Below are 22,270 nucleotides of genomic sequence, written 5' to 3'. Positions count from 1 at the left end.
ATGCTAAATAATCAAACAACACAGAGATAACACCACACATATTGACCAGTCACAAGCACCTTCAAACGAGAGAGGCATAAAAAGGAGAGAAGCATGAAATGAAATGAAATGAAATGATCTGCATTTATATAGCGCTTTTCAAGTCAATGACTTCCCAAAGCGCTTTACAGTGTGCTTCACATTTCCCAATAGCGGCCGTGATCTGCGCAGCCATGTAAGGCGCTAACCTGCTTATTGGGGGTATTGGGGGTTCAGTGTCTTACCCAAGGACACTTCGGCATGTAACACGGACGAGCCGGGATCCGAACTGGGATCGCTTAATCCTAAAACGATCGCTCTACCTCCTGAGCTACTGCCGCAAAAGAGAGAAAAAAAGACTAAAAAGGACAGAGAGAGAGAGAGAGAGAGAGAGAGAGAGAGAGAGAGAGAGAGAGAGAGAGAGAGAGAGAGAGAGAGAGAGAGAGAGAGAGAGAGAGAGAAAAGACAGAGAGAGAGAGAGAGGGAGGGAGGGAGAGAGAGAGAGAGAAAGTAGAGAGCGGAGGAGAGGTAGGAGAGAGATAAAGTAGAGAGCTGAGGAGAGGTAGGAGAGAGAGAAAGAGAGAGAGAGATACAGAGAGGGGAGTAAAAATGAGAGGGACTGAGAGAAAAAAAGTGTGAAAGGGAGAACAGGAGAGTGAAACAAAGAAAGAAAGAAAGAAAGAAAGAAAGAAAGAAAGAAAGAAAGAAAGAAAGAAAGAAAGAAAGAAAGAAAGAAAGAAAGAAAGAAAGAAAGAAAGAAAGAAAGAAAGAAAGAAAGAGAAAAAAGAAGAGGAAAAAGTGTAATGAATAGAAAGAGAGAAAAAAGTGAAAGAGAAAAGAGAAAGAGTGATAAAAAGAGAAAGAGAAAATAAGAGACAATGTGAGAAAGAGAGATAAACAGAGAAAGAGAAAAACTGTGAGCTAAAGAGAGATAAAAGATAAGGGGATAGATAAGGAGACAGAAGTAGAGACAGAGAGGAAGTCACGCCCCCCTTCCCTAGTCACTGCCTACCATTTGCTATTGGTGAAACACAACAAAACATGCGCATATAAGCTGACTGATATAAGTATTTTATTTTCATAAATTCAGCTTGGATGCGAGTAATTACGCAGGGAGAATGTCTAGATTAGGAAAAATTCAGCACCCTCGTACTCTGTGCTTGTATTTTAAGGTAGCGCCCGATTTCCAACAGGTTTGCTCTTCGTCTGGCGTGGCGCAGATGGCTAACGTTAGCCACATGTTACTAATGACCGAACGCCCGTGAACGTCGACGCACTTGACGTTTGACGCGGTGAGGTCGGATCTCCAGATGTCCGTTTCAAATTGACATGCGACCTAACGGATGAAAGTTTGGATAAGACAGCTGCGCCACCATTAAGATAACGATGCAATGACATAATGTAGCGGTTTATGTTTTTCCACAGAAGGTTTTGCCCGCAGCTCGTTTATTTAATGCCCTTTTTTGTGATGTTAGCAGATTCAGATGTACTCGTATGTTGGAAGTATGTGGAGCCTATGATATTAAATGAGTTAAGTCACCTCACATTTATTTACATAGCACTTTGAAAATATTTTGTACATAAAAAGTTGTAGTTGGTTGCTTTTTTTTACACAGAAATTTAGTTATTTGCACCCAACTGCTTTAAAGAGATGCTTTGAAAAAAAAATAGTTGAAGGATTTAAAGCAGCAGGGTTTGTACAGTTGCTTGAAATCCTTGAAAAGTTGCAATGTTTTCAATGTCAGGAAAATGCTTGAATTTTGGGTGAAGTGTTTTAAAACGATTGAAAGTATTTCTATTGCTGTGTTTCCTGGAAGTCTGACTCGATAGACCACACTTTTAAATGAAGGAAAATGTTGAAAAGCGGGTAAAATTATGCTGATGGTGGCTTCAGTCCTCATTATAGAGTTGTCATGTGAAACATTACTGCCCCCTGCTGCCGCATTCAAGTGGATGGGTTCATTAAACTATTCACTTTTGAGAAACGGCTCTTTTGGCTTGGCTCACTGAGAAGATCCAAACATATTATGCACCCAATCATTTTGTATATATATTTATAAGGTTTGCAAAGGGTCCCAGCAAAACACATGAAATATAAATAAAAATATTCACAGATCTACCCCAAAAAGGGTAAAGTACAAGCCAAGTCAAGTCAAGTCATGTTTATTCGTACAGGCCTTTATCACAAGAAGTCTCAAAGGGCTGCACGGACCACAGACTGTAACAGACTACAGATTATTATTACAGCATCCCCTGATCTAAAACCTACATGAGGGCAAGGAAAACATGCTGATCAACTAGCACACTTGAGTTTTAAATGCATTTAGACCCTTAGCATGCAAATGATATATTTACTAGTAACTGCTAAATAGTTTCAACATTTTGCAAGATAAACCTTAAAAGTTACGGTGGGGTCGCTTAGAAATCGCTACAAATGTCTTAAGGAAAGGCTGTTTTTTTAAATATATCTAACATTGAACTATTTAGAAAATATAATCCATACATTGTTAATTAAGTAAATGACTATTTTATCTATAAATGCCAGTTTTTTTTTTAATTCCATTATCTACATAAGTGAATGGAGGCCATTTTCCAGCACTCCAGTGTTGGATATAGTATATCATGTTTGTTAATTGTGTTAGAAGGCTAACGAAAGAAAAACAATGATTTTAGATTTTTAGGCACTGGACGGATTTAAAAAATCACTGAAAATGAAAAACAATTAAATATAAATTAAGAACATAAACCCTTCAGTGCTATCAATAAAATAATAATAATAAAATGCAGACAATATATATGAAATTATTGAACTATTAATAATCATATTTTAACCAGTTTATACACAGATCCTCTGAAACAAGCAAAAAAAGAACTAAAACAAGTAAAATGAAAAGCAAAAGATCATTAGTTTCAAATATTTCATGCACTCTGCTTCGAAGCAATCAATACCATTAAAATGAGTCCAAATTTGGCTCATTTTTAAGCTTTTATTCATGAATTACATGTTTCTTTTTTGTCTTTCGTAATGAATACCATTATTAACACTTAAAAAGCCTTTTCCGTGTTTGCAAACCAGTCTGACGTTTTGAAGCTGCACGTGCATTGTTGAAGCCGAATTGCAGAATTCATGTCAGTTTATAGCAGCCCATTGACATAAAAAGATCGTAGATCATAGAAAGGAACAGCGCAACATAGCACAAAGTATGTGCTAGCAGCTGGATAGCAACTTCATTTTAGTCATCAAAGCAGACCAAAACAAAATGGATGCTGGATTTCTGCCTTTGAAGGTACTGGAAACAGTAAAAAAACTGGCCTTGGAAAAGCTTGATCAGATCAGGAAAGAATCACGCTCTGCCTATGGCTAGAGACTCATTTATTGGAAAGCGCAGACATAGAACAACACATCTGATTGGCTTAATCAAGGTCAAATGAAAGGGAAAGAATCTTATTGGTTTAACCAGAAAACACATACTTAAAGGAAGTGAATAATGCTGGTAGCTAGATGGTGTGTGTGTATGTATAATAAATGAGCAGTAAGGAAATGAAAAGAAGGGAATGTAGGGAGGAAAACTCTTGAGCAGGCTTGCTGGCACTTCCCAGCACCAAAGCGAAGGCCATCTTGATTAATAGTCAGCAGGCCCCAAGAGGATACAATAGTAAGCTCTTCCCAGCACCAAAACGAAGGCCATCTTGTTCTATAGTTAGAAGGCCCCTAGAGGATACAATTTTTGCAAGAATACGAACAGCACAGGGATATAACCTTTGGCTTCGTTAAGCCACGTGTGAGGATAAAATCAAAATCAAAGGCACATTCAAACTATAATCATACTATAATTTCCCTTACACAAACTGCTATCCCTTTGCACAAAACAGTAACAAAAGTGTTGTTTTTTGACTTGATGAAGGCTGGTATCAAAACAATAAAACTTTTTTATTCATACAGGTAAGTCAGGAATGTGTTCATGGAGTAAAGGTTTGTCTGGTAATATCAAGCGCTATAAATAGACGATAATATTTGAAGTTGTTTCGCTAGAATGCACACAGGGGCCGTACAGAAAGGATTGCCTCTTTGCTTATTCATACAAATTCATCTCCCTACCAAAATGAGGACGTCGTTAAGATTGTTATGGTCTTTTATTGTGAAGAGCACCTCTTTTGTCGTCTTGAGCCTGAGCAGCTTTGATGACCGCGTTTTGGACGAATGGAAATGACGGCAGATGGCGGTCATCTTTCAGGGCCGGCTTTTGATCAGAGGGCGCGCTGAATATTAGCCCCCGCCGATCTAATTAGAAAGTTAACTGCGTGTTTGCGTATGAAGGCCAAAAGCCCCTCAAAGCTCTTCTTGTTTTTATCATTGTCGACCTTTCATCTGCAAGGAGGACTTGTCGTGTATGTGTATGCTTTTAAGATGCACTATTAAGTTACAAGTTTTTTTTTTCTTGAAATATTAACATATACCTGTAGAGTGGCAGGGATACCATAAGGATGTAATCTCTATGGGTCCTCTGTGTTGTTTAGGTGTCGTCAACAGCTTAAGTCATGAAGTGTGAACTTCTTGAAGCGAGATGGATTTCATTCAACGGCATGCACATAGCTTAGGCTGACATTTGGCCTTGCCTTTGTTTGTATGTTTTTCTTAAGCGAGCATTTGTACACTAAAGAAAATGTATGAAAACACCAGGGGTCTCCAACCTTTTCGAGGATGAGAGCACTTCAAGGTCACGGAGTAACACAAAGGGAACCTTGATAAGAATTTTAATAAATTTAATCAAGTCAAGTCAATGTTTATTTGTGTAGCCCTTTATCACAAGGAGTCTCAAAGGGCTGCACAGGCCACGGACTATTGCAGACTACAGACTATTATTACTCCATTCCCTGATCTAAAACCTACATGAGGGCAAGGAAAAACTCAAAACCTCAATATGAGGATAATGAAGAAACTTTGAGAAAGGGAGGTAGTCCCCCCTTCCAGGATAACAAATAATACACAGATATTGTCAACCGAAAATATAGGTTATTCATATGCTCTAGAATAGAAGTTTGTTTTAAGCTTAGATTTAAACATTTCCACTGAAATTGCAGATCGCAGTAGGCAGAGCATTCCTGAATGGAGAACGCTCTCGAACCTGTGGATCTCTTCTTGGGACCACTAGTAGACCTGCATTTTCAGAACGAAGGCTCCTGACTGGAACATGGGTGGAAATTAAATCTGAAAGACATGAGGGAGCAAGTCCATGCATGATTTTGTATACTACCAAGAGAACCTTAAAATCACATCTTAAGCTAACTGGGAGCCAATGCAGGGTAGCCAAAATCGGGGAAATGTGATCAAACTTTCTTGTCTCAATTCCATTTTCTATCTTATATTTTATTATTTTATCATATTTCACGTGATAACTGGTTTTAATGATTTTTGATTAATCAGAATGATTCAACATGGTAAAAAACAGATCAACTTCAACATGCATTTTTTTGTTTCTTTACCTTTCTAATTGTTTCAATTACAAATAGAGAAAGTTCACAAAATTTTGCAGGAAATCACATGAAATTATTCAGGACCGGATCAGTTTAATGAAACATGTTTGTACGAATGATAAATTATGTAACTTTTAACAAATAAACTTTTAAAATAAATCTGATCACATTTCAACTAATAACTACTGTTGCCAATGTACAATTCTTAGCTCTACCACACCAACATCCATGTTGAACATTGTAGTTAGTTGCTCAGCTATACAATTTGTATATTTTTGCATGAAAGGATTAGAAATGAACGACACACATCAAAGTACAAAAAAACGTTTCTCAAACTCTTGCCCATGTTGATTTATAACTTGATTGTTCTTTTTTCAGCTTTGTCAAAAGTCTCAGATGCTGACAAATTCACTTTCAGCACTGACTGCACATTTTGTATGGAAATGCATGAAAACCAATGTTTATCTTAGTTTTAAATGCATTGACATAACCTAAACGTGTCAGCATCAGTTTGACTGTTTTCCTGCAGTTCACAGATCAAAAGCTTTAGTTTCTCAGTATTGTCAGTTAAACACGCCAGGTCCAGTTTCCACTCCCTGTCTGAAAATGCTGACTTCTTCTTTATTAAAAATGTGTAGCTCTAAAAGAGGTTTCGGTTGATTTTTCTTTTTTTTTAATGGCCTTGTAAAAAACAACAACTGGTGTTTAACTTTAATTCGTAGGCCTTTCCTGTTCGCCGTGCGGGAATTATGGTAGCATGGAAGCTTTTGTGATAAGTGCTGAAGTGGTGCTTCACGCTGTGCCCCTTTGCCGCAGCCACAGTTTCAATTTGCCATGCGCACTCACCTCTGCCCCGTGTCACGTAAGAGTTCTCAGATTATCGAACTCTGCCGCACTGTTTTTTGTTTTGTTTTTTTAAGCTTTGATATATTCTTTATACTCTTTGTTTTTAATTTACACCACTGTAAGTGCTATTTAGAAAAAAATTGCAGCACAATGTAATCACATTTTAGACAGTCTGTGATTAGGTCTAGTTTTAAAATGGGCCCGCTGGCACATGATATATATATACAGGGAGTGCAGAATTATTAGGCAAATTAGTATTTTGACCACATCATCCTCTTTATGCATGTTGTCTTACTCCAAGCTGTATAGGCTCGAAAGCCTACTACCAATTAAGCATATCAGGTGATGTGCATCTCTGTAATGAGAAGGGGTGTGGTCTAATGACATCAACACCCTATATCAGGTGTGCATAATTATTAGGCAACTTCCTTTCCTTTGGCAAAATGGGTCAGAAGAGGGACTTGACAGGCTCTGAAAAGTCAAAAATAGTGAGATATCTTGCAGCACTCTTAAAATTGCCAAGCTTCTGAAGCGTGATCATCGAACAATCAAGCGTTACATTCAAAATAGTCAACAGGGTCGCAAGAAGCGTGTAGAAAAACCAAGGCGCAAAATAACTGCCCGTGAACTGAGAAAAGTCAAGCGTACAGCTGCCAAAATGCCACTTGCCACCAGTTTTGCCATATTTCAGAGCTGCAACATCACTGGAGTGCCCAAAAGCACAAGGTGTGCAATACTCAGAGACATGGCCAAGGTAAGAAAGGCTGAAAAACGACCACCACTGAACAAGACACACAAGCTGAAACGTCAAGACTGGGCCAAGAAAAATCTCAAGACGGATTTTTCTAAGGTTTTATGGACTGATGAAATGAGAGTGAGTCTTGATGGGCCAGATGGATGGGCCCGTGGCTGGATCGGTAAAGGGCAGAGAGCTCCAGTCCGCCTCAGACGCCAGCAAGGTGGAGGTGGGGTACTGGTATGGGCTGGTATCATCAAAGATGAGCTTGTGGGGCCTTTTCGGGTTGAGGATGGACTCAAGCTCAACTCCCAGTCCTACTGCCAGTTTCTGGAAGACACCTTCTTCAAGCAGTGGTACAGGAAGAAGTCCGCATCCTTCAAGAAAAACATGATTTTCATGCAGGACAACGCTCCATCACACGCATCCAAGTACTCCATAGCGTGGCTGGCAAGAAAGGGTCCAAAAGAAGAAAAACTAATGACATGGCCTCCTTGTTCTCCTGATCTGAACCCCATAGAGAACCTGTGGTCCCTCATCAAATGTGAGATTTACAAGGAGGGAAAACAGTACACCTCTCTGAACAGTGTCTGGGAGGCTGTGGTTGCTGCTGCACGCAATGTTGATCGTGAACAGATCAAAGCACTGACAGAATCCATGGATGGCAGGCTTTTGAGTGTCCTTGCAAAGAAAGGTGGCTATATTGGTCACTGATTTGTTTTTGTTTTGTTTTTGAATGTCAGAAATCTATATTTGTGAATGTTGAGCTGTTATATTGGTTTCCCTGATGAAAATAAATAATTGAAATGGGTATACATTTGTTTTTTGTTAAGTTGCCTAATAATTATGCACAGTAATAGTCACCTGCACACACAGATATCCTCCTAAAATAGCTAAAACTAAAAAAGCCCCACTCCAACTTCCAAAATATTCAGCTTTGATATTAATGAGACTTTTGGGTTCATTAAGAACATGGTTGTTGTTCAATAATAAAATTAATCCTCAAAAATACAACTTGCCTAATAATTCTGCACTCCCTGTATATATATATATATATATATATATATATATATATATATATATATATGTATATATATATATATATATGTATATGTATATATATGTATATTAACTCTTCTCCTCAGCCTTGGTGGGGAAATATCCGTGTCATTCTCTGACTTGGGTCCTCTCGGCCTGGGAGTTTGAGTGTTTAATGCAGTATCTTAGCTGTTTCTAGGACTTTGCTCTTCTGGACTGAGGCATCGGATGTTGTTGTTGGAGCCGCGCTACTATATAAGGATTCCTGCCCAAAAGCCTCTACGACCACATCTTCCACATCTGTTCCAGCTGCTCTTTCAACTGTTGTTACTTCTCCAGTTTCTTGTGTTCCTTCTTCCTGATGTTGGCGTCAGCTAGGTTGACCACATCTATTATCACCACCCTCTTCTGCTTTCTGTCCACCACCTGGTTGGTTGCACAGAATCTTAGCCCTGTTGTTCTGAGCATCCTTCTGTATGGCCCCTTGTAATTTGAGTATCCCATATATTATACCATACTGGTTGCAGATGTTCCCGTACATTATCCCAGCTACTTAGTTGTGCCTCTCTATGTACGCTAATTCATCTAGTTACTTACAACTTTCCAGGATGTGCTGGACTGTTTCAGGGGTATCTTTGCACAATCTATATCTTGGGTCTATTCCGCTTGTGCCAATGGACTATTCTTTTGCTGAAATGATCAGTATTTTTATGCTGTCTGTCAGTCCTGGGTTTTCTAGTCTCTGGTAGGATGTCTGCTGTTCCTCTTTACACTTGTATTAGGGTTCTACTGCCTGAGACATTCACTCAGGAGGTCATCTTTTGGGGCAATTTGTTCGATGTACTCTTTGATTTCTTTTAATGTTTCATCCTGGACTGTGGCATTTATGCTCTCTAGCCCTCGGCTTCTCTCTTTCCGATTAGTGCTTAGCCTTAAGGTGCTGGACTTGGGTTGAACACTGGTGAGGAGCATTATTGTCGTGATGTCAGCAGCTTCTTTCTCCTCTTTTGGCCAGCTTGTGAAACCAGCAGGGTATCTGATAAATGGCAGTGTGTACATGTTGATAGCTGAAACATGGTTACTAACAATGAGCTGTATATTATTTGTACGCAACAGCTTTCAAGAATAAGGAATGTTCCTGTCAAAACAGTGCCATTCTCAGTACATTTTGGCTAATAGACCTGTATTATCAAATTGATAAACTCTAACCTTTTAAAAAAGGTAGGTTTTCCCTTTTATAAGAGAAACCACTTAATTTATGTAACGGTTGGCTTCCAGCTTACTAGCTTCTATTGTGCTGCTTCTATTATGTTTTTCCACACTGCTAAAGGTCTAAAACATGTTCAGTATTTGGCAGTGTAGCAAAGTACAACTCACTTGTTACTTGCTCATGTTGCCGTTTGGCCCCTACGGCAAGGTTGCGTGCTTGTATATTATTTTTATAACCCTTTTCCCAGGACACCAGATCACTGTCAAATTACCAGGTTAATTCCTGCCCTCTCTACCCGTAATCAACACCCCCGACAACTCTTCAAGGATATTTTACTTTTCTATGTGTGTACTGTACGTGCACTTTGGATGGGGTGTTTGTTCTGACTCACTAAAAAGGACTTTGTCTGCTTTTGCAAACTTAGTGGCTGACTTCAGCCTCAGACGTGTGAAAATGACAGATGTGGTCAACGCAATGGCACATTATGTTTGGGTGGGTGCAGGCTGTAGAGTCAGGTGTAACAAGACACATTTAACCCACGAGGTCATCCTTATGTAATTTTTTCGATATACGTGTCCTTGTTGTGCGTCGTCGTCATGGTGAGTAAATGAAAAGACACGGAGGGCTTCCTTGTTTGGGGTAATGAGCTCATGTAACGGATCTTGGATGTAATTAGCTGTTGCTCATCGGCGTAGAAAAACAAAATGATGCTCGACACATGTGCATGCCTGATTTGACGGATTGGAAGTGTTAGGGAAATGATGTGTCATCTGCTCATTTGGATTGAAGCGACGTTATGTAAGAATTTATCTAAACATGATTACGATTTTACATACAGCTGACATTTTGAACAAGCTAATGCCATTTAGTAAAGTTGTATCTTTTATTTATTGACATTTTTACAATTGGTAAAAATATAGCAAAATTAATAATGATAATAGTAAAGGAATTAAACTATTAATTGTTTTATTTTAAAACAGGGATCTTAACCTGCGTCCTTCGGACCAACTGCACCCCCCAGTATGACACAAAGTAAGATAACCATTGTCAATGAAACACCGTAACGGTAACTTTGAGCTCCTGTGCCTATATGTTTATCTACAGAGTGTAAAATGTCCACTGAACATACAGAAACATTTTCAAAGTGAATTATACTATGATAGGAGAGGATTATTTTACATTACACTAATAAGTGATAGTCAAGTTTTACATGAGGACACAAGACTCATCCTTGGTGTTGTTACAATTTAACACTGGTCTGTTAAAAGGTACATATGAAAAATTTGAAAAAAGGGTGGCACGGTCCCACATTGCAAATATCCGGGGCAAAAATCCAACTACCGGCCTCCCCGTTGAGAATTTGGAGGTTCTCCCCTTGCCTTAGTGGTCTTTCTCCAGTTTGACTCCAGGACCTCCGAGACCCTAGTGAGGATAAGCAGTGCTTGAAATGGATGGACATGTAATTATACCAGAGCTATTTTTAAACCTACTTCTACAGTGGTTAAATATATTTAGGTTTGTGAGGCAAAAAAACACAAAAGTATACATAGCCATTTGTCCATCCATCCTTTTTTTCCCGCTAAACCGGGGTCGAGTCAAGGGGTTAGCAGCCTAAGTAGGGAAGCCCAGACCTCCCTAGTTTTTGCCACTTCATTCAGATAATTTGAAGAGATCCCGAGGCATTCCCAGCACAGCCTAGAGATATAGTCTCTCCAACGTGTCCTGGGTCGTCCCCGGGACCTCTTACCGGTGGTACATGCCCGGAAACACCTTCCTAGGGAGGCGTCCAGAATGCATCCTTATCAGGTGCCCGAGACACTTAAATTGGCTCCTCTCAATGCGGAGGACTCCCTCCCGGATGCCTGAGCTTCCCACCTTATCTCTAGGGTAGAATCCATCCACCCTGCAGAGGAAACTCATTGTGGCGCTTGTCCCCGGCATCTTGTTCTTTCGCTCTTGACCCACATTTCATTAGCATAGGTAGGGTTGGAACGTAGATCGACCAGTAAGCTCAGCTCCTTCTTCACCACAATTGACCGCACAGGGGACACTGCACCGATCTGTTTGTTGTTCTCCCGTTCTAACCTACCCTTACTTGTGAACAAGACCTCGAAATACTTGAACTCCTCCTCTTAGGGCAGGATCACATCCCCAACCCAGAAGAAGCATGCCACCCTTTTCCGTCCGAGAACCACGGTCTCCGACTTGGATGTGCTGATCTTCATCCCAGCCGCATCACACTCTGCTGCAAACCGCTCCACTGAGATCTGCAAAAAGCAGAGATGCAATGCTGAGGCTTCCAAACCGGACCCCTTCCAAGGCTGTGTCTAGAAATTCTGTCCAATAAAGTTAGGGACAGAATCAGCGACAAAGGGAAGCCTTGGCGGTGTCCAACTCCCACTGGAAACAAAGCCGACTTACTCCCAGCAATCTGGACAAATCTCTGGCACCGGGCAAAAGGGGACCACACAGCCTCGTTAAGACTGTGCGGTACCCCATACTTCCAAAGAACCCCTCAAAGGTACACTGTTGAATGCCTTCTCCAAGTCCAAAAAACACATGTACACCAGATAGGCAGACTCCCATGCACCCTCAAGGACCCAGCATAGTATGAAGAGCTGGTCCACTGTTCCATTTTCCATAGCTCAATACAAATTTATTTTGAGTAAACCTCAAGTTTCAATAACATGTAAAAACACAGTTGACAATATTTCAAACTTATTGAGACTTTTGACATTTTTTCCATTATGTGAATTTATAAAGTTATGAATTGAAGAAGTTCTAAGACTTAAAAATAGCATTTGAATGAAAATGTCTATACAAAACAGGATAACCACATTATTTCTGTAACTTTAATAAACTGCAAGTCAACAGAAAAAAATACATCAATTCATATATTTATTTTACATTTTATATCATATCATTGTTGCGACCCTTAGATGTATTAATTCAAAAACAAACAATGAGTAATTATAAATATTTATTTAGGTTTAAAAGGGCAGTGTGTCAGAGACCAGAACGGACATAGGACTCAATCACATACGTTTCTCAGTTTTTATTGAAAAGAGAGGGAGAGTAAGGCTTGCCTGCTTGATCCGAGGACTGACGGAAAACAGGAGCGAGCGAGGCGGGAGTGACACTTTCGTGTCGGACGAAGACAGTCGGGAATAGTAAGTCGTTTTCCCGGGGCTGGAAATCAGAGGCGATGTCGAGTTCGTAATCGGGGTCGTGGGCAGGAGGCAGGCAGGTAACAAAACAAAACGGGTCCGGTAACAGGGGCAGGCAGAACGGCCGTAGTCAGGTCCAGAAACAGGTCAAAAACGAAGATCAGGCAGGAGAAAGGTTTAGCAAGAATGGAGTCGGACGGGAATGCTCACTGAGTGGAATACAACAGCTCGCAACCATCTGACAAGGACTGAAAGGAAGCCGGGGGTTTAAAAAGGGAGTGTCCACCAATCAGCTGTCCAGGCTGTTGGCGCCAATCAAGCCGCCGCAGGTGCGCCAGATTGGCAATCACGACACAGTGTGTATTTGTTAGCACCTTCAAAAGGTAAAAAAATCCTTTAATTATTAAAATAAATATGCATTATTGATTTAAATAATAGGCATAGTGACATGAACTGTAAAATAAAAATTCATTTTTTTTCAAAATACACGTAGTTCAAGAATTTCGCTTTTACATCATTATCCGTCATGTTGCTGCTACGGGCACACAAAAACCTCAAAAAAGGCTTGCAAAAAATGTGTTTTGATCATTTTGCGGCTCCATAGTTTGTATCATTTGTTGAGATTTTTGGCATTCATTTTTGGTTGCACAACACAATACATGAAGTGGTCAAATAACACACACTGTCCCTTTATATAAATACATATCTATCACATTAAAAGTTTGAGTCATAGTTATTCACTTGTATTATAGGATAAAAAAACATAGTTGATTCAATGAAAATAGTCCATTTGATAAATTGCTGAAAAGAAAAAGGTTTTTAATCAGGTAAAGTGTTTAAATAACCTTTACTAGTGGAAAATAAATTACTTAGGCTGTTAAAATAATACTGCAATAATTATGCTAATGATAATTTTCATCATCGTCATCATCAATGCAGTCTGACTTGTGCCCAAAGCCAACAATTGGAAATTGATTTAGAAATTGCATGAGTTCATATAATTTTAACCTTTCTAATAAAAAAAAAATGAATGTTTATCGCGTAGTTGCAGCGAAATATGTGATTTATTTCTATTCATTTTTTGACGAGACTGTCTTGCGGTCATGTAAGTCCTTGTCTAGCACACACGTGGCATGAATTAACAACGAGCCTCTCCAGTTGTGGAAGGGACACTGAATCTGTGTCTTCATTAATATTATTTTTTGTATTTTGTGAAGCATAGCGACAACTTGCAGGGATCGCGTCAAATACTAAGATGGCAATATTTTTTGAAACAAATCGATATCCTGTACTTATATTCATCCTTTTGACCTCAGTCTCCTTTAACATATACAGTATAACCTTATTTTCCTCTGGGATCGTGATAAATTATTACACATTTTATGTAGCGCTGTTATGAGGTCACATTTCAAATGAAGCTGACATATAAACCAGCTACAGTAAATCTCTGCTGTTAAGCCAGCATAGTGCAGGGAGAGGAAAACTCTGGCCCACGGGCCACATAAGGGATTTTAAGTCCGGCCCACTGGACGAAAATGATAAAAATATGACAACATATATAATGGTAAGTAATGGGCTACTAAATATAAAAATGTATTTATTTGGGGGTGCCAACTATGTCCCCATTGTCCCATTGTGTGTCTACTCCAAAAATACTATGACAGAAATACTACGGAAATTCTACAAAATTACAAAAATACTGAAAATCTAATTGAGTGCCTAAAAAAGGGACCTAATACTAAAAAGTTAAGTTTAACTTACTTTTGGAAGATGGGCTTCAAGAGTTAGGCAACTTCCTCTTCTGTGGTAGAAAGGGGCTGAAAAAAGGGTTCTGACCATTTTCTCAAACGCATCAAGCTTTCTTATTCCTCTTTCATTTCAATTTTACAGTATATGCAAAGTTAATCATAATAACTAAGAAATCTCATTTTATAAAATAATCCAAAAGCCATGGTGTGCTCGCTTGCATGCATTTTTTGTCCTCTTACTCCTTTTTTTTATAACTCATGATTAGTCAATATGTGTGGTGTCATCACTGTAGTTGTGCAGTTTTGTGTGCTGAGCAGAGAAGGGGGGGTGGGTTGGTATGGGGCCCGAATGGTGGCAACAGAACATTTTAAAGCCCAGGAAAGGGTCAAGAGAGGAGAGAGTGTGAAATACAGAGAACAGAAAAGGAAAGGAAAGGGAAAATGATTCAAAGCAAACTTTATAATGCGTTTTTTTTTTTTAATCTAGGAAATGTAAATAAAAGAAAGGGCTCAAGGGAGTACCTTGAGAACAGAGTAGAATATTTTATATCTTCGAGGTAGTTTGTACATTACTCTCCTGTTATTCTTTGCAAGTTCAAAATTAATTGATGTCCTATTTTGAGTGTCTAGTAAATATGTACTTATCAGTTTCTTTAAATAAATGTTCATCAAAAGGGGTCAATTGCTTGAAATCAATCAAAATCGTCAATGTCCAGAAAGACTGAGAAAATTGAGATTCAGCCCTAAATTAAATGTAAATATCACCTGGCCGAGATCCCACCAATATAAACCTAAAACAAATGGACACTCAAGGGAAGGATTTTAGATTTTAATGTGTGTTATCCCCTAGGATTTTATTACAACTTTTGTCAATTACTTTTGTGGTGTAAATAAGTAGTCAGCAATAACTGGGCTGCGAACCTCTTTTGGTCCGTGGGTCGTTTGGTACCGGGCCGCACAGAATGAAAAAGACAGTTGCTTTATTTTATTGCTTATGCCATATTTATTCAAGTACACATTGCATTCTTTTTACCCCCCAAGAAACTCAAATGTTTGGGTGTGTGTTTTACGGTGGTATACTACTATTTTTAAACAACGATTGATCAGTCGAAAAATACCACTGACCACATTTTTTTCAGTATTGGATACCACGAGATTCTTACCCGGATTGAGGCAATCAGAGCGCCGAACCCTATCCACTTAACCACTGGGGATGTAGATGACACAAGTAAAAGCATTAGGTCTTATCATATTATCACACTTTTTTACCTAGTGCCACGTTGTAAAACGTTGTAACGATCCATAATGGGAAATAGTTCAGCCAAAACAACGTGTTACCGTGAGTAAAACTAGTGTGATGAAGAGACAAAATGGAATGCCTTTTTCTCTGTCATATAGATCCCTAGTGGTCTGGTGATTACATAGTGAATTTAGGCTTATTCTTTTTATTATCATTTTTATCATTATTGGGCCGGGCTGAGGGTTTTGTCAGACATTAAACCAGTCTGTGAAACAGAAAAGGTTGCAGATCACTGGTCTAGATTAAATTAGGTCTTTCCATCCCAAAAAAATGAAATGAAGCAAAAGACTAAAATTGTGCTGACAGCCTCCTATCCATCAAGTGTTAAAACCTCCTCCGGCCCAGACAAACACCTTCCTCCCCTCAGCTCTCATACAGGGTACTCACCAATCAAAACTCACCATCTGTGACCTTTATTCGTAGCGTACGGGAACACGATGGGTCAAGGGGATTTTGCATGCTGGTGCACCACGAGGAGGGGGGAGTAGAATTGGACCATCATTGAAATAGATTGTCATAAGTCAAGCAGGGACCCATCGAGTGTTGGACTCTGTGTACCGAAGCGGAGCATAGCCCTATCCAAGAGTTCGGATAATCCCCTGACGGGAATGTCAGTCTGAGGAGCCGCTCGTCTTTTCTTCGGCGGCAGGGGTTAGTTTGTGAGTTAGCGCAAACTTGTTAGCAATGGATTCCTGGATTACCGACTCTGAGGACTCGTGCAGCTGGAGTGACTCGTCTGATGAAGAATGCCTTTCTGATGATGGATTGGATTTGAAATATGATAAAATGTAATGGCCAACAGTTGTAGTTGGCAACTTTGGACAATCAAATAGTGTTTTGCTAATTATTTGTTTCTTTTCTCCATAGCGAGGACGTCAGGACGGCCAACGTTATCGCAGCGGAAGCCGTCACGTGCTTAGTCATTGACCGAGAGTGAGTATCTACCAGTATTTACAACAAAGATGATTCTTTCAGTTTTTTTTTTAGCCGTCACGTGCTTAGTCATTGACCGAGAGTGAGTATCTACCAGTATTTACAACAAAGATGATTCTTTCAGTTTTTTTTTTTTTGGTTTAAACTCTTATTTGATATAATCAAAGGAAAGTAGTGATTATGTTGAAACTATAAAACGTTTATCCTTAGTTAATGATGCACTGTAACACTCTTTTAAGACTTATACCGATACCAAAGTGGAGTACAGATAGGATTTGACCCAAAAAAAGACCTATCGTATATACTTGAACTATAATGTATAATACTGAATTTATATCCAGATTAAACAAAATGAACAAAAGGGGGCGTAAAACAGGCATAGCCAGGCAAGCCACCCAATGACGCACAGCCATATATATATATATATATATATATATATATATATATATATATTTTTTTTTTTTTTTTATTATTTTTTCTAATTAACTATGCTTTTTTTTAGAAGGCGCTAAATAACGTACATTATCCCTTTACAGGCACCCCTGTTTTTGTCATGTTCTTGACTTCATGAATGGACATTCAGAACGCGTATTCATTTTAATAAAGACTTGCAATAGAGGGAAAACAATAATGACTACAGAATATAAATCAAAGTAACAAACACAGTACATGCAAGTTCTCACACCAAGCCTAATTGTAATCGCAACTGTTAGGCACTCATTAAGATGCTCAAACGCAGTCCCCTCTCTGCTAACCGACTTGTTTTTGTGCACAGCTGATTTGCATGTCAATTATTTTTAATGCACTAAAGAAAATTATTGCTTTTCTTTGAAAAGAGGGCAATCCTAGGAATTCGGATTATGAGAAAACTTGTTTTGATTGCCATGGAGAATAACTGTATTGCTCATGTTTATTGACCCTGAAAGAAGTCCGATATCCGAGGGAGCAGTTTATCCGAGAAGGTTTAAGTCTTGCGGTGAGACTCAACCAAGCGAATGGTGAGAGGGGGAATAGCGGGGTATCGTCTTACCCCGGGGCCCAGCTGTGAAGTGTAGTGGCCTCTAATGGGGCTTTATCGAGAAATTTAGCCGAGTAATGAGAGAGTCGTTTTCCACAGGTTACGATCAATGCCTTAAGCTATGCTTGGGTTCCGAAACGTGTCTGACTGTCAGAACCTGCAGAGATAGTTTGATACGAATTACTGTGTATGTTAATTTTATTGACATAGTGCACTGTGTAAGAAAACAAGCAGTGGGCTGTTAAAGGTGACCGGCATACACAACAGATTAACAAGAAATGAACAAAACTATTATTCATTGCTCTAATCCAAGGGTTGCCTTATTGAATCTCAGAGCTTCTTTTTGTTAGTGATTAGGATGTGAAGGAAGCGATATCATGTTGAAATGCTGTTCTAAAATAACACGTTATTACAATGATGTAACTATGTCATTACCAGGTCGTAATTATTAGAGGTCAAAATGGGCTCGGTCAACCACTAAACATCATAATGCTCAAGATTAAAAAAAACGAATATATATATATATATATATATATATATATATATATATATATATATATATATATATATATATATATGTTATATGTTTGGGTTAACGTGCACGACTGCCTCATTTCCTATAAAATATAAGCTTGTGTGAGAAACGTCATGCATTTGGGTTCTCCTCCTTATCCGGTCTTGACATTTTTACCCTGGAGTGCCATGCCTAATTTTGTTCTATACAATGTTTCACAAAGTTGATATCAATGACAATAAAATCATTTCTAATTCCAAAACTCGAAACAGACTGACACGAAATATTTATTTTGCCTCTTCGTGCGAGCAAATGAATGAATTGCTTGTCAAAGCTCTGTAGTGAACTTTCTTCCATTTTTGGATTTTAAGTTACCATACATTAAACACGGCAAACAGGAAGTAGGTACTAAAAATTCAAGTGTTTACCTAAAAACTGGAAGTCACATTTTTTTGGTGAAAATTACGCATCAAAATAAAGCTCCGCTTTGGGAAAATATAGGTTTGATTTTATTGCATGTGTAACATTTTGACTTAGTCATTTTGTAAGTAGCTCGAATGTTGAGAAAGTGTGAGTACCCCTGCACTACACCATCCAGCGACATCTAGTGGTCAAATATTTCATAGTGCCCCTTGTAGTTTGGAAGATTATCTTCGAACAGAACAATATTTTGGGGGTAGGGCAACTGTTGTTCTAAATTTTGACTGTAATATCAACTCTCACCTCCCACGCGCCCACTTTTATGCCCAACCCAATTAGAAGCGTCTGCCGACTTTTTACAGTCTCTGCCAATGAATATTTTATTATTACTGGCAACAGTCGTTATGAGCGTCTGGTCAGATTTCTGCGTCAGCCTTTCATGTCATAATCATATGCGCAAACTTGTGTTGATGCAAGCGCTTATTTCTTCTTTTTCTTCTGCAGTTCTTTTAAGCACCTGATAGGGGGCTTGGATGACGTGTCCAGCAAAGGCCATGAAGATGTTGATGCCAAAGCCAAGTAAGACATCTTATTCAAAACTGTTACTCCATGTTTATGTAGTCCTAGCCCAGGGGTGAGCAAACTTTTTGAGTTGCGGGCTGCATTGGGTTTAAAATTTTTGCATAGGAGCCGGAGCGAAAAAGTCTTGAATTTGATAACTTGGCAATACATTAAAAAGGACAACTTATACAGTTTCACCGTATTTTCTATTCCCATAAGGTTGGGACAGCTTAGAAATTTACTTATACACCCTATACATTGTTAGCAAGGGAAATTACTATTTTAGTTGCAAACGTCTTGTTTTTATATAATATTTACATATGTGTATAGAGGTCCAGTTCCAGCAATCAACATCCCAGTGTTCTAATTGTACAACATATTTTCTAAGTGCACTTGAAGGCAAATGAATGTTTGCAAAACCCTCCTGTAATTATGTTAGCACACCCGAAAAAAGTTAAGGTGGTTAGGGAAGTTGAGTATTTGAAGCATCACGTTTGTGGGTGTGATTAAAATTTCAGATTGGCCAGTAAAATAAAATGTTCATGTAAAATCGACAGTAAGTTAAGTTCTAAGAAATTAAAGCTATTCCATGTGAGTAATTGCCAAGAAACAGAAGATCTCAGACAATGTCGTGTACTACTCGCTATAGAGAACAGCAAAAACGGGCGCTAAAGGCATGGTCACACAGCCTTTCACGGGCGTATCGCAGCTGAATTACGGCCAGAAGTTTCTGCCCGTGAAGCAGACCCGGTGGAAAATGTGCAAAATTGGCTAAACCCGCTGTTTACCCGTGGTATGCCCGCAAAACAGACGCCGGCGACTGTTCCTCGTCCTCATCGCAGGTAACCGCGGCTGCATCGCGTTTGACTGTGCTTACACGCGGTACACACGCTAATGCACGTGATAACACAGCGATACAGGCGCAGAACATACGTGCTATGACCGTGCTCCACCCACGTTTACCCGCTAAAATTTCGCGTCCTACCCGCGTGTAACCACGTCTTGGCTGCGGCCGTAGCACGTCCTAGCACGTTCGTACCGCGTCTTTACCTTGTGTGTACCACGTGTGCCGCCAGCGGTTACCCGTGGTCTAAAGTTTTAAGCAGCGCAAAACTTTTTCGCGCGGCCAACCGCGTGTGAATTTCTTACCGCGTGTAACGCACTGCTGTATCTCGTCTGTATCGCGATCTCACAGCGTCCAACAGCGTCTGCTTCATGGGCATACATTTCTGGCCGTGATTCAGCCTGGATACGCCCGTGAAAGGCTGTGTGACCATGCCTTTACCAGGGTAGAAAGAGAAGAGGGGGGGTAGGACGTCCCGATTTTGGAAAAAACCTAATTGCGATTTTTCAGATCAGCATTGCAATGTTGATGCAATTTTAGATTTTACGGCAAAAATTGCATTTTCTATGCTTGTTTTGGTTTAAGATAAAACATAGTGACATTCAAACTTATCTCGAATTGATGTCCTTCTGGACAGAGAGTATACGGCGAGCCACCTTCGACAGTGGCAGTTTATGAGTTGTCAGCCTAGCTGTTAGCTTTCCCTTCTGAGGCCGCCTTGGTTTTTCTCTGATGTGATGAAAATCCAGGCAGCACCTGCTGGTGATCTTTACGCTTTTCTGACTTTCTTCAGAGTCTGATTTGATTAATGCATTTATTTTTAATGTAACGAGCAACTAATGCTACAAACTGAGGCATTTGTTTTGGTAGCCGTTCGTGCAAAGTCTCTTTGACTGACACCAGCCTATCAAAGACGTGCGCCCACGTCTTGCCAACTTTGCCTTGCCTTTATTGGTTGGTGCCATTAAAACCTGCTTCTGATTGGCCAGAGCTGTTGAACCACAAAATATGACAATTCTTGGTGGACAAACACTATATCACTTAAATAACCAACTGGAAAATCCTCCCCTAATAAAGAAACGCAGTGTTTTGCGGTTACTCTATCGCACTACGTCACTTCGATTCGATTTCGGTTAACCGTGCAGGCCTAGCAATCAAGACTTAAGTCATGATAATCAATGTAAACTGTAAACACATTACCAATATAAAATTTACAATGTATTTATTTTATGTCTTCAAAGTCTGACTCATCATCAGATACACCAAAAAGTTGTTTCCCTCGTTGTTCTTTTTTGCGTTTATTTATATCTTTATGGACAACTCTCTGTTCTCTCCATTCCCTAACATTTTTCTCTGGCATCATGGACAAAAACACTGTGATTATGAGATGAAGTCTGATGCCTTTTAACATGTGATCTATATCACTCGTGGTCTAGTGGTTGGGATTTGGCGCTCTTACCATCATAACCTGGGTTTTTTGATTCCTGTTGCATTCCATCTTTTGCAATTGTGGTTAGCGATATTTTTTTACTGATCATGCATTGCTTGAATATGGTAATATCCATTTACCGTATTTTCCGCACTATAAGGCGCACCGGGTTATAGGGCGCACCCCGAAAAAATAGTTTTTGGTCCAATTTTTGACATAGATAAGACGCACCGGATTATAAGGTTTTTTTTTTTTGGTTTGAACACATTTATTGACACTAAAAAACAGAAAACAATCATGACAAGGTGCTACAATGGGAATGTGGACAAAACAGTCAGATAGTTAAGTCCAACTTATTACCCCCTTAACATTCCCATGGCTTGCAAAGACGCAAATACGTGTCGAGAACACGTGCGGATGCGGTGTCCGTACGATGTCACTCAAATGCATCGTTCCATCATTCGGAAGGTTCAAGTCTTGGGATTCAAGAAATGCCAACCATTCCTGAATTTCTATTTTCTTTTTCGCTCGCAACTTTACTGTGCATATGACAATAAACACCTGGAATTGAGTTTAATTTAAAAATAGACACTCCATTCCATCCATTATCTGCACCGCTTATCACAGAAACATCGAGTTCAGTCTGAAACAAGATACAGGGACAATAAAAAACCCGAAGTAGCTCACCGAAGTCGTTGTGTTCATAATAATGTGCAGCCAATGTCCTCTTATATCCGTGAGGGTAGTAAATCCAGGAGAATAAAATAATTTCAAATACAGAATAGAAAAAAAATGCTTTCTCTATGCCGTCAGCCACGTGCCATAAACATTCATCTTTTTTGGCCAATTGCAGGCTTTGTGTTTCCGTTTAAGCCAATGCCAGCCTGTAAATGATAAAAAGGATCCGCCTCTTGACCTCCGAATAACTTTAGCCAATCGTGATCGATTCAAATGATGATTGACACATTGGTTAGCCAATGAGACGCCGGTAAATAAATCCCAGCATACACCGT

At 39.4% G+C, this 22,270-nt stretch overlaps 1 protein-coding gene across 2 annotated transcripts in view; it reads left to right on the top strand.

Annotated features, from left to right (window-relative positions):
- Positions 1–22,270, top strand: part of LOC148353681 (cGMP-dependent protein kinase 1) — a 231,864-nt gene that overhangs the window by 185,700 nt on the left and 23,894 nt on the right. For both annotated transcript variants that reach the window (XM_088351757.1, XM_088351756.1), the window contains exons 8-9: positions 16,406–16,471; positions 18,928–19,002. In XM_088351757.1, coding sequence (XP_088207883.1) covers positions 16,406–16,471; positions 18,928–19,002 — 141 coding nt within the window. The remainder of the gene's footprint in view (positions 1–16,405; positions 16,472–18,927; positions 19,003–22,270) is intronic.

The sequence above is a fragment of the Urocampus carinirostris genome, chromosome 13 (assembly GCF_059441175.1).
Source record: "Urocampus carinirostris isolate Australia breed hairy pipefish chromosome 13, RoL_Ucar_1.0, whole genome shotgun sequence".
Taxonomy (NCBI): Eukaryota; Metazoa; Chordata; class Actinopteri; order Syngnathiformes; family Syngnathidae; genus Urocampus; species Urocampus carinirostris.
The sequence above is the reverse complement of the archived record's forward strand: the minus strand, read 5'-3'. Positions and strand labels throughout refer to the sequence as shown.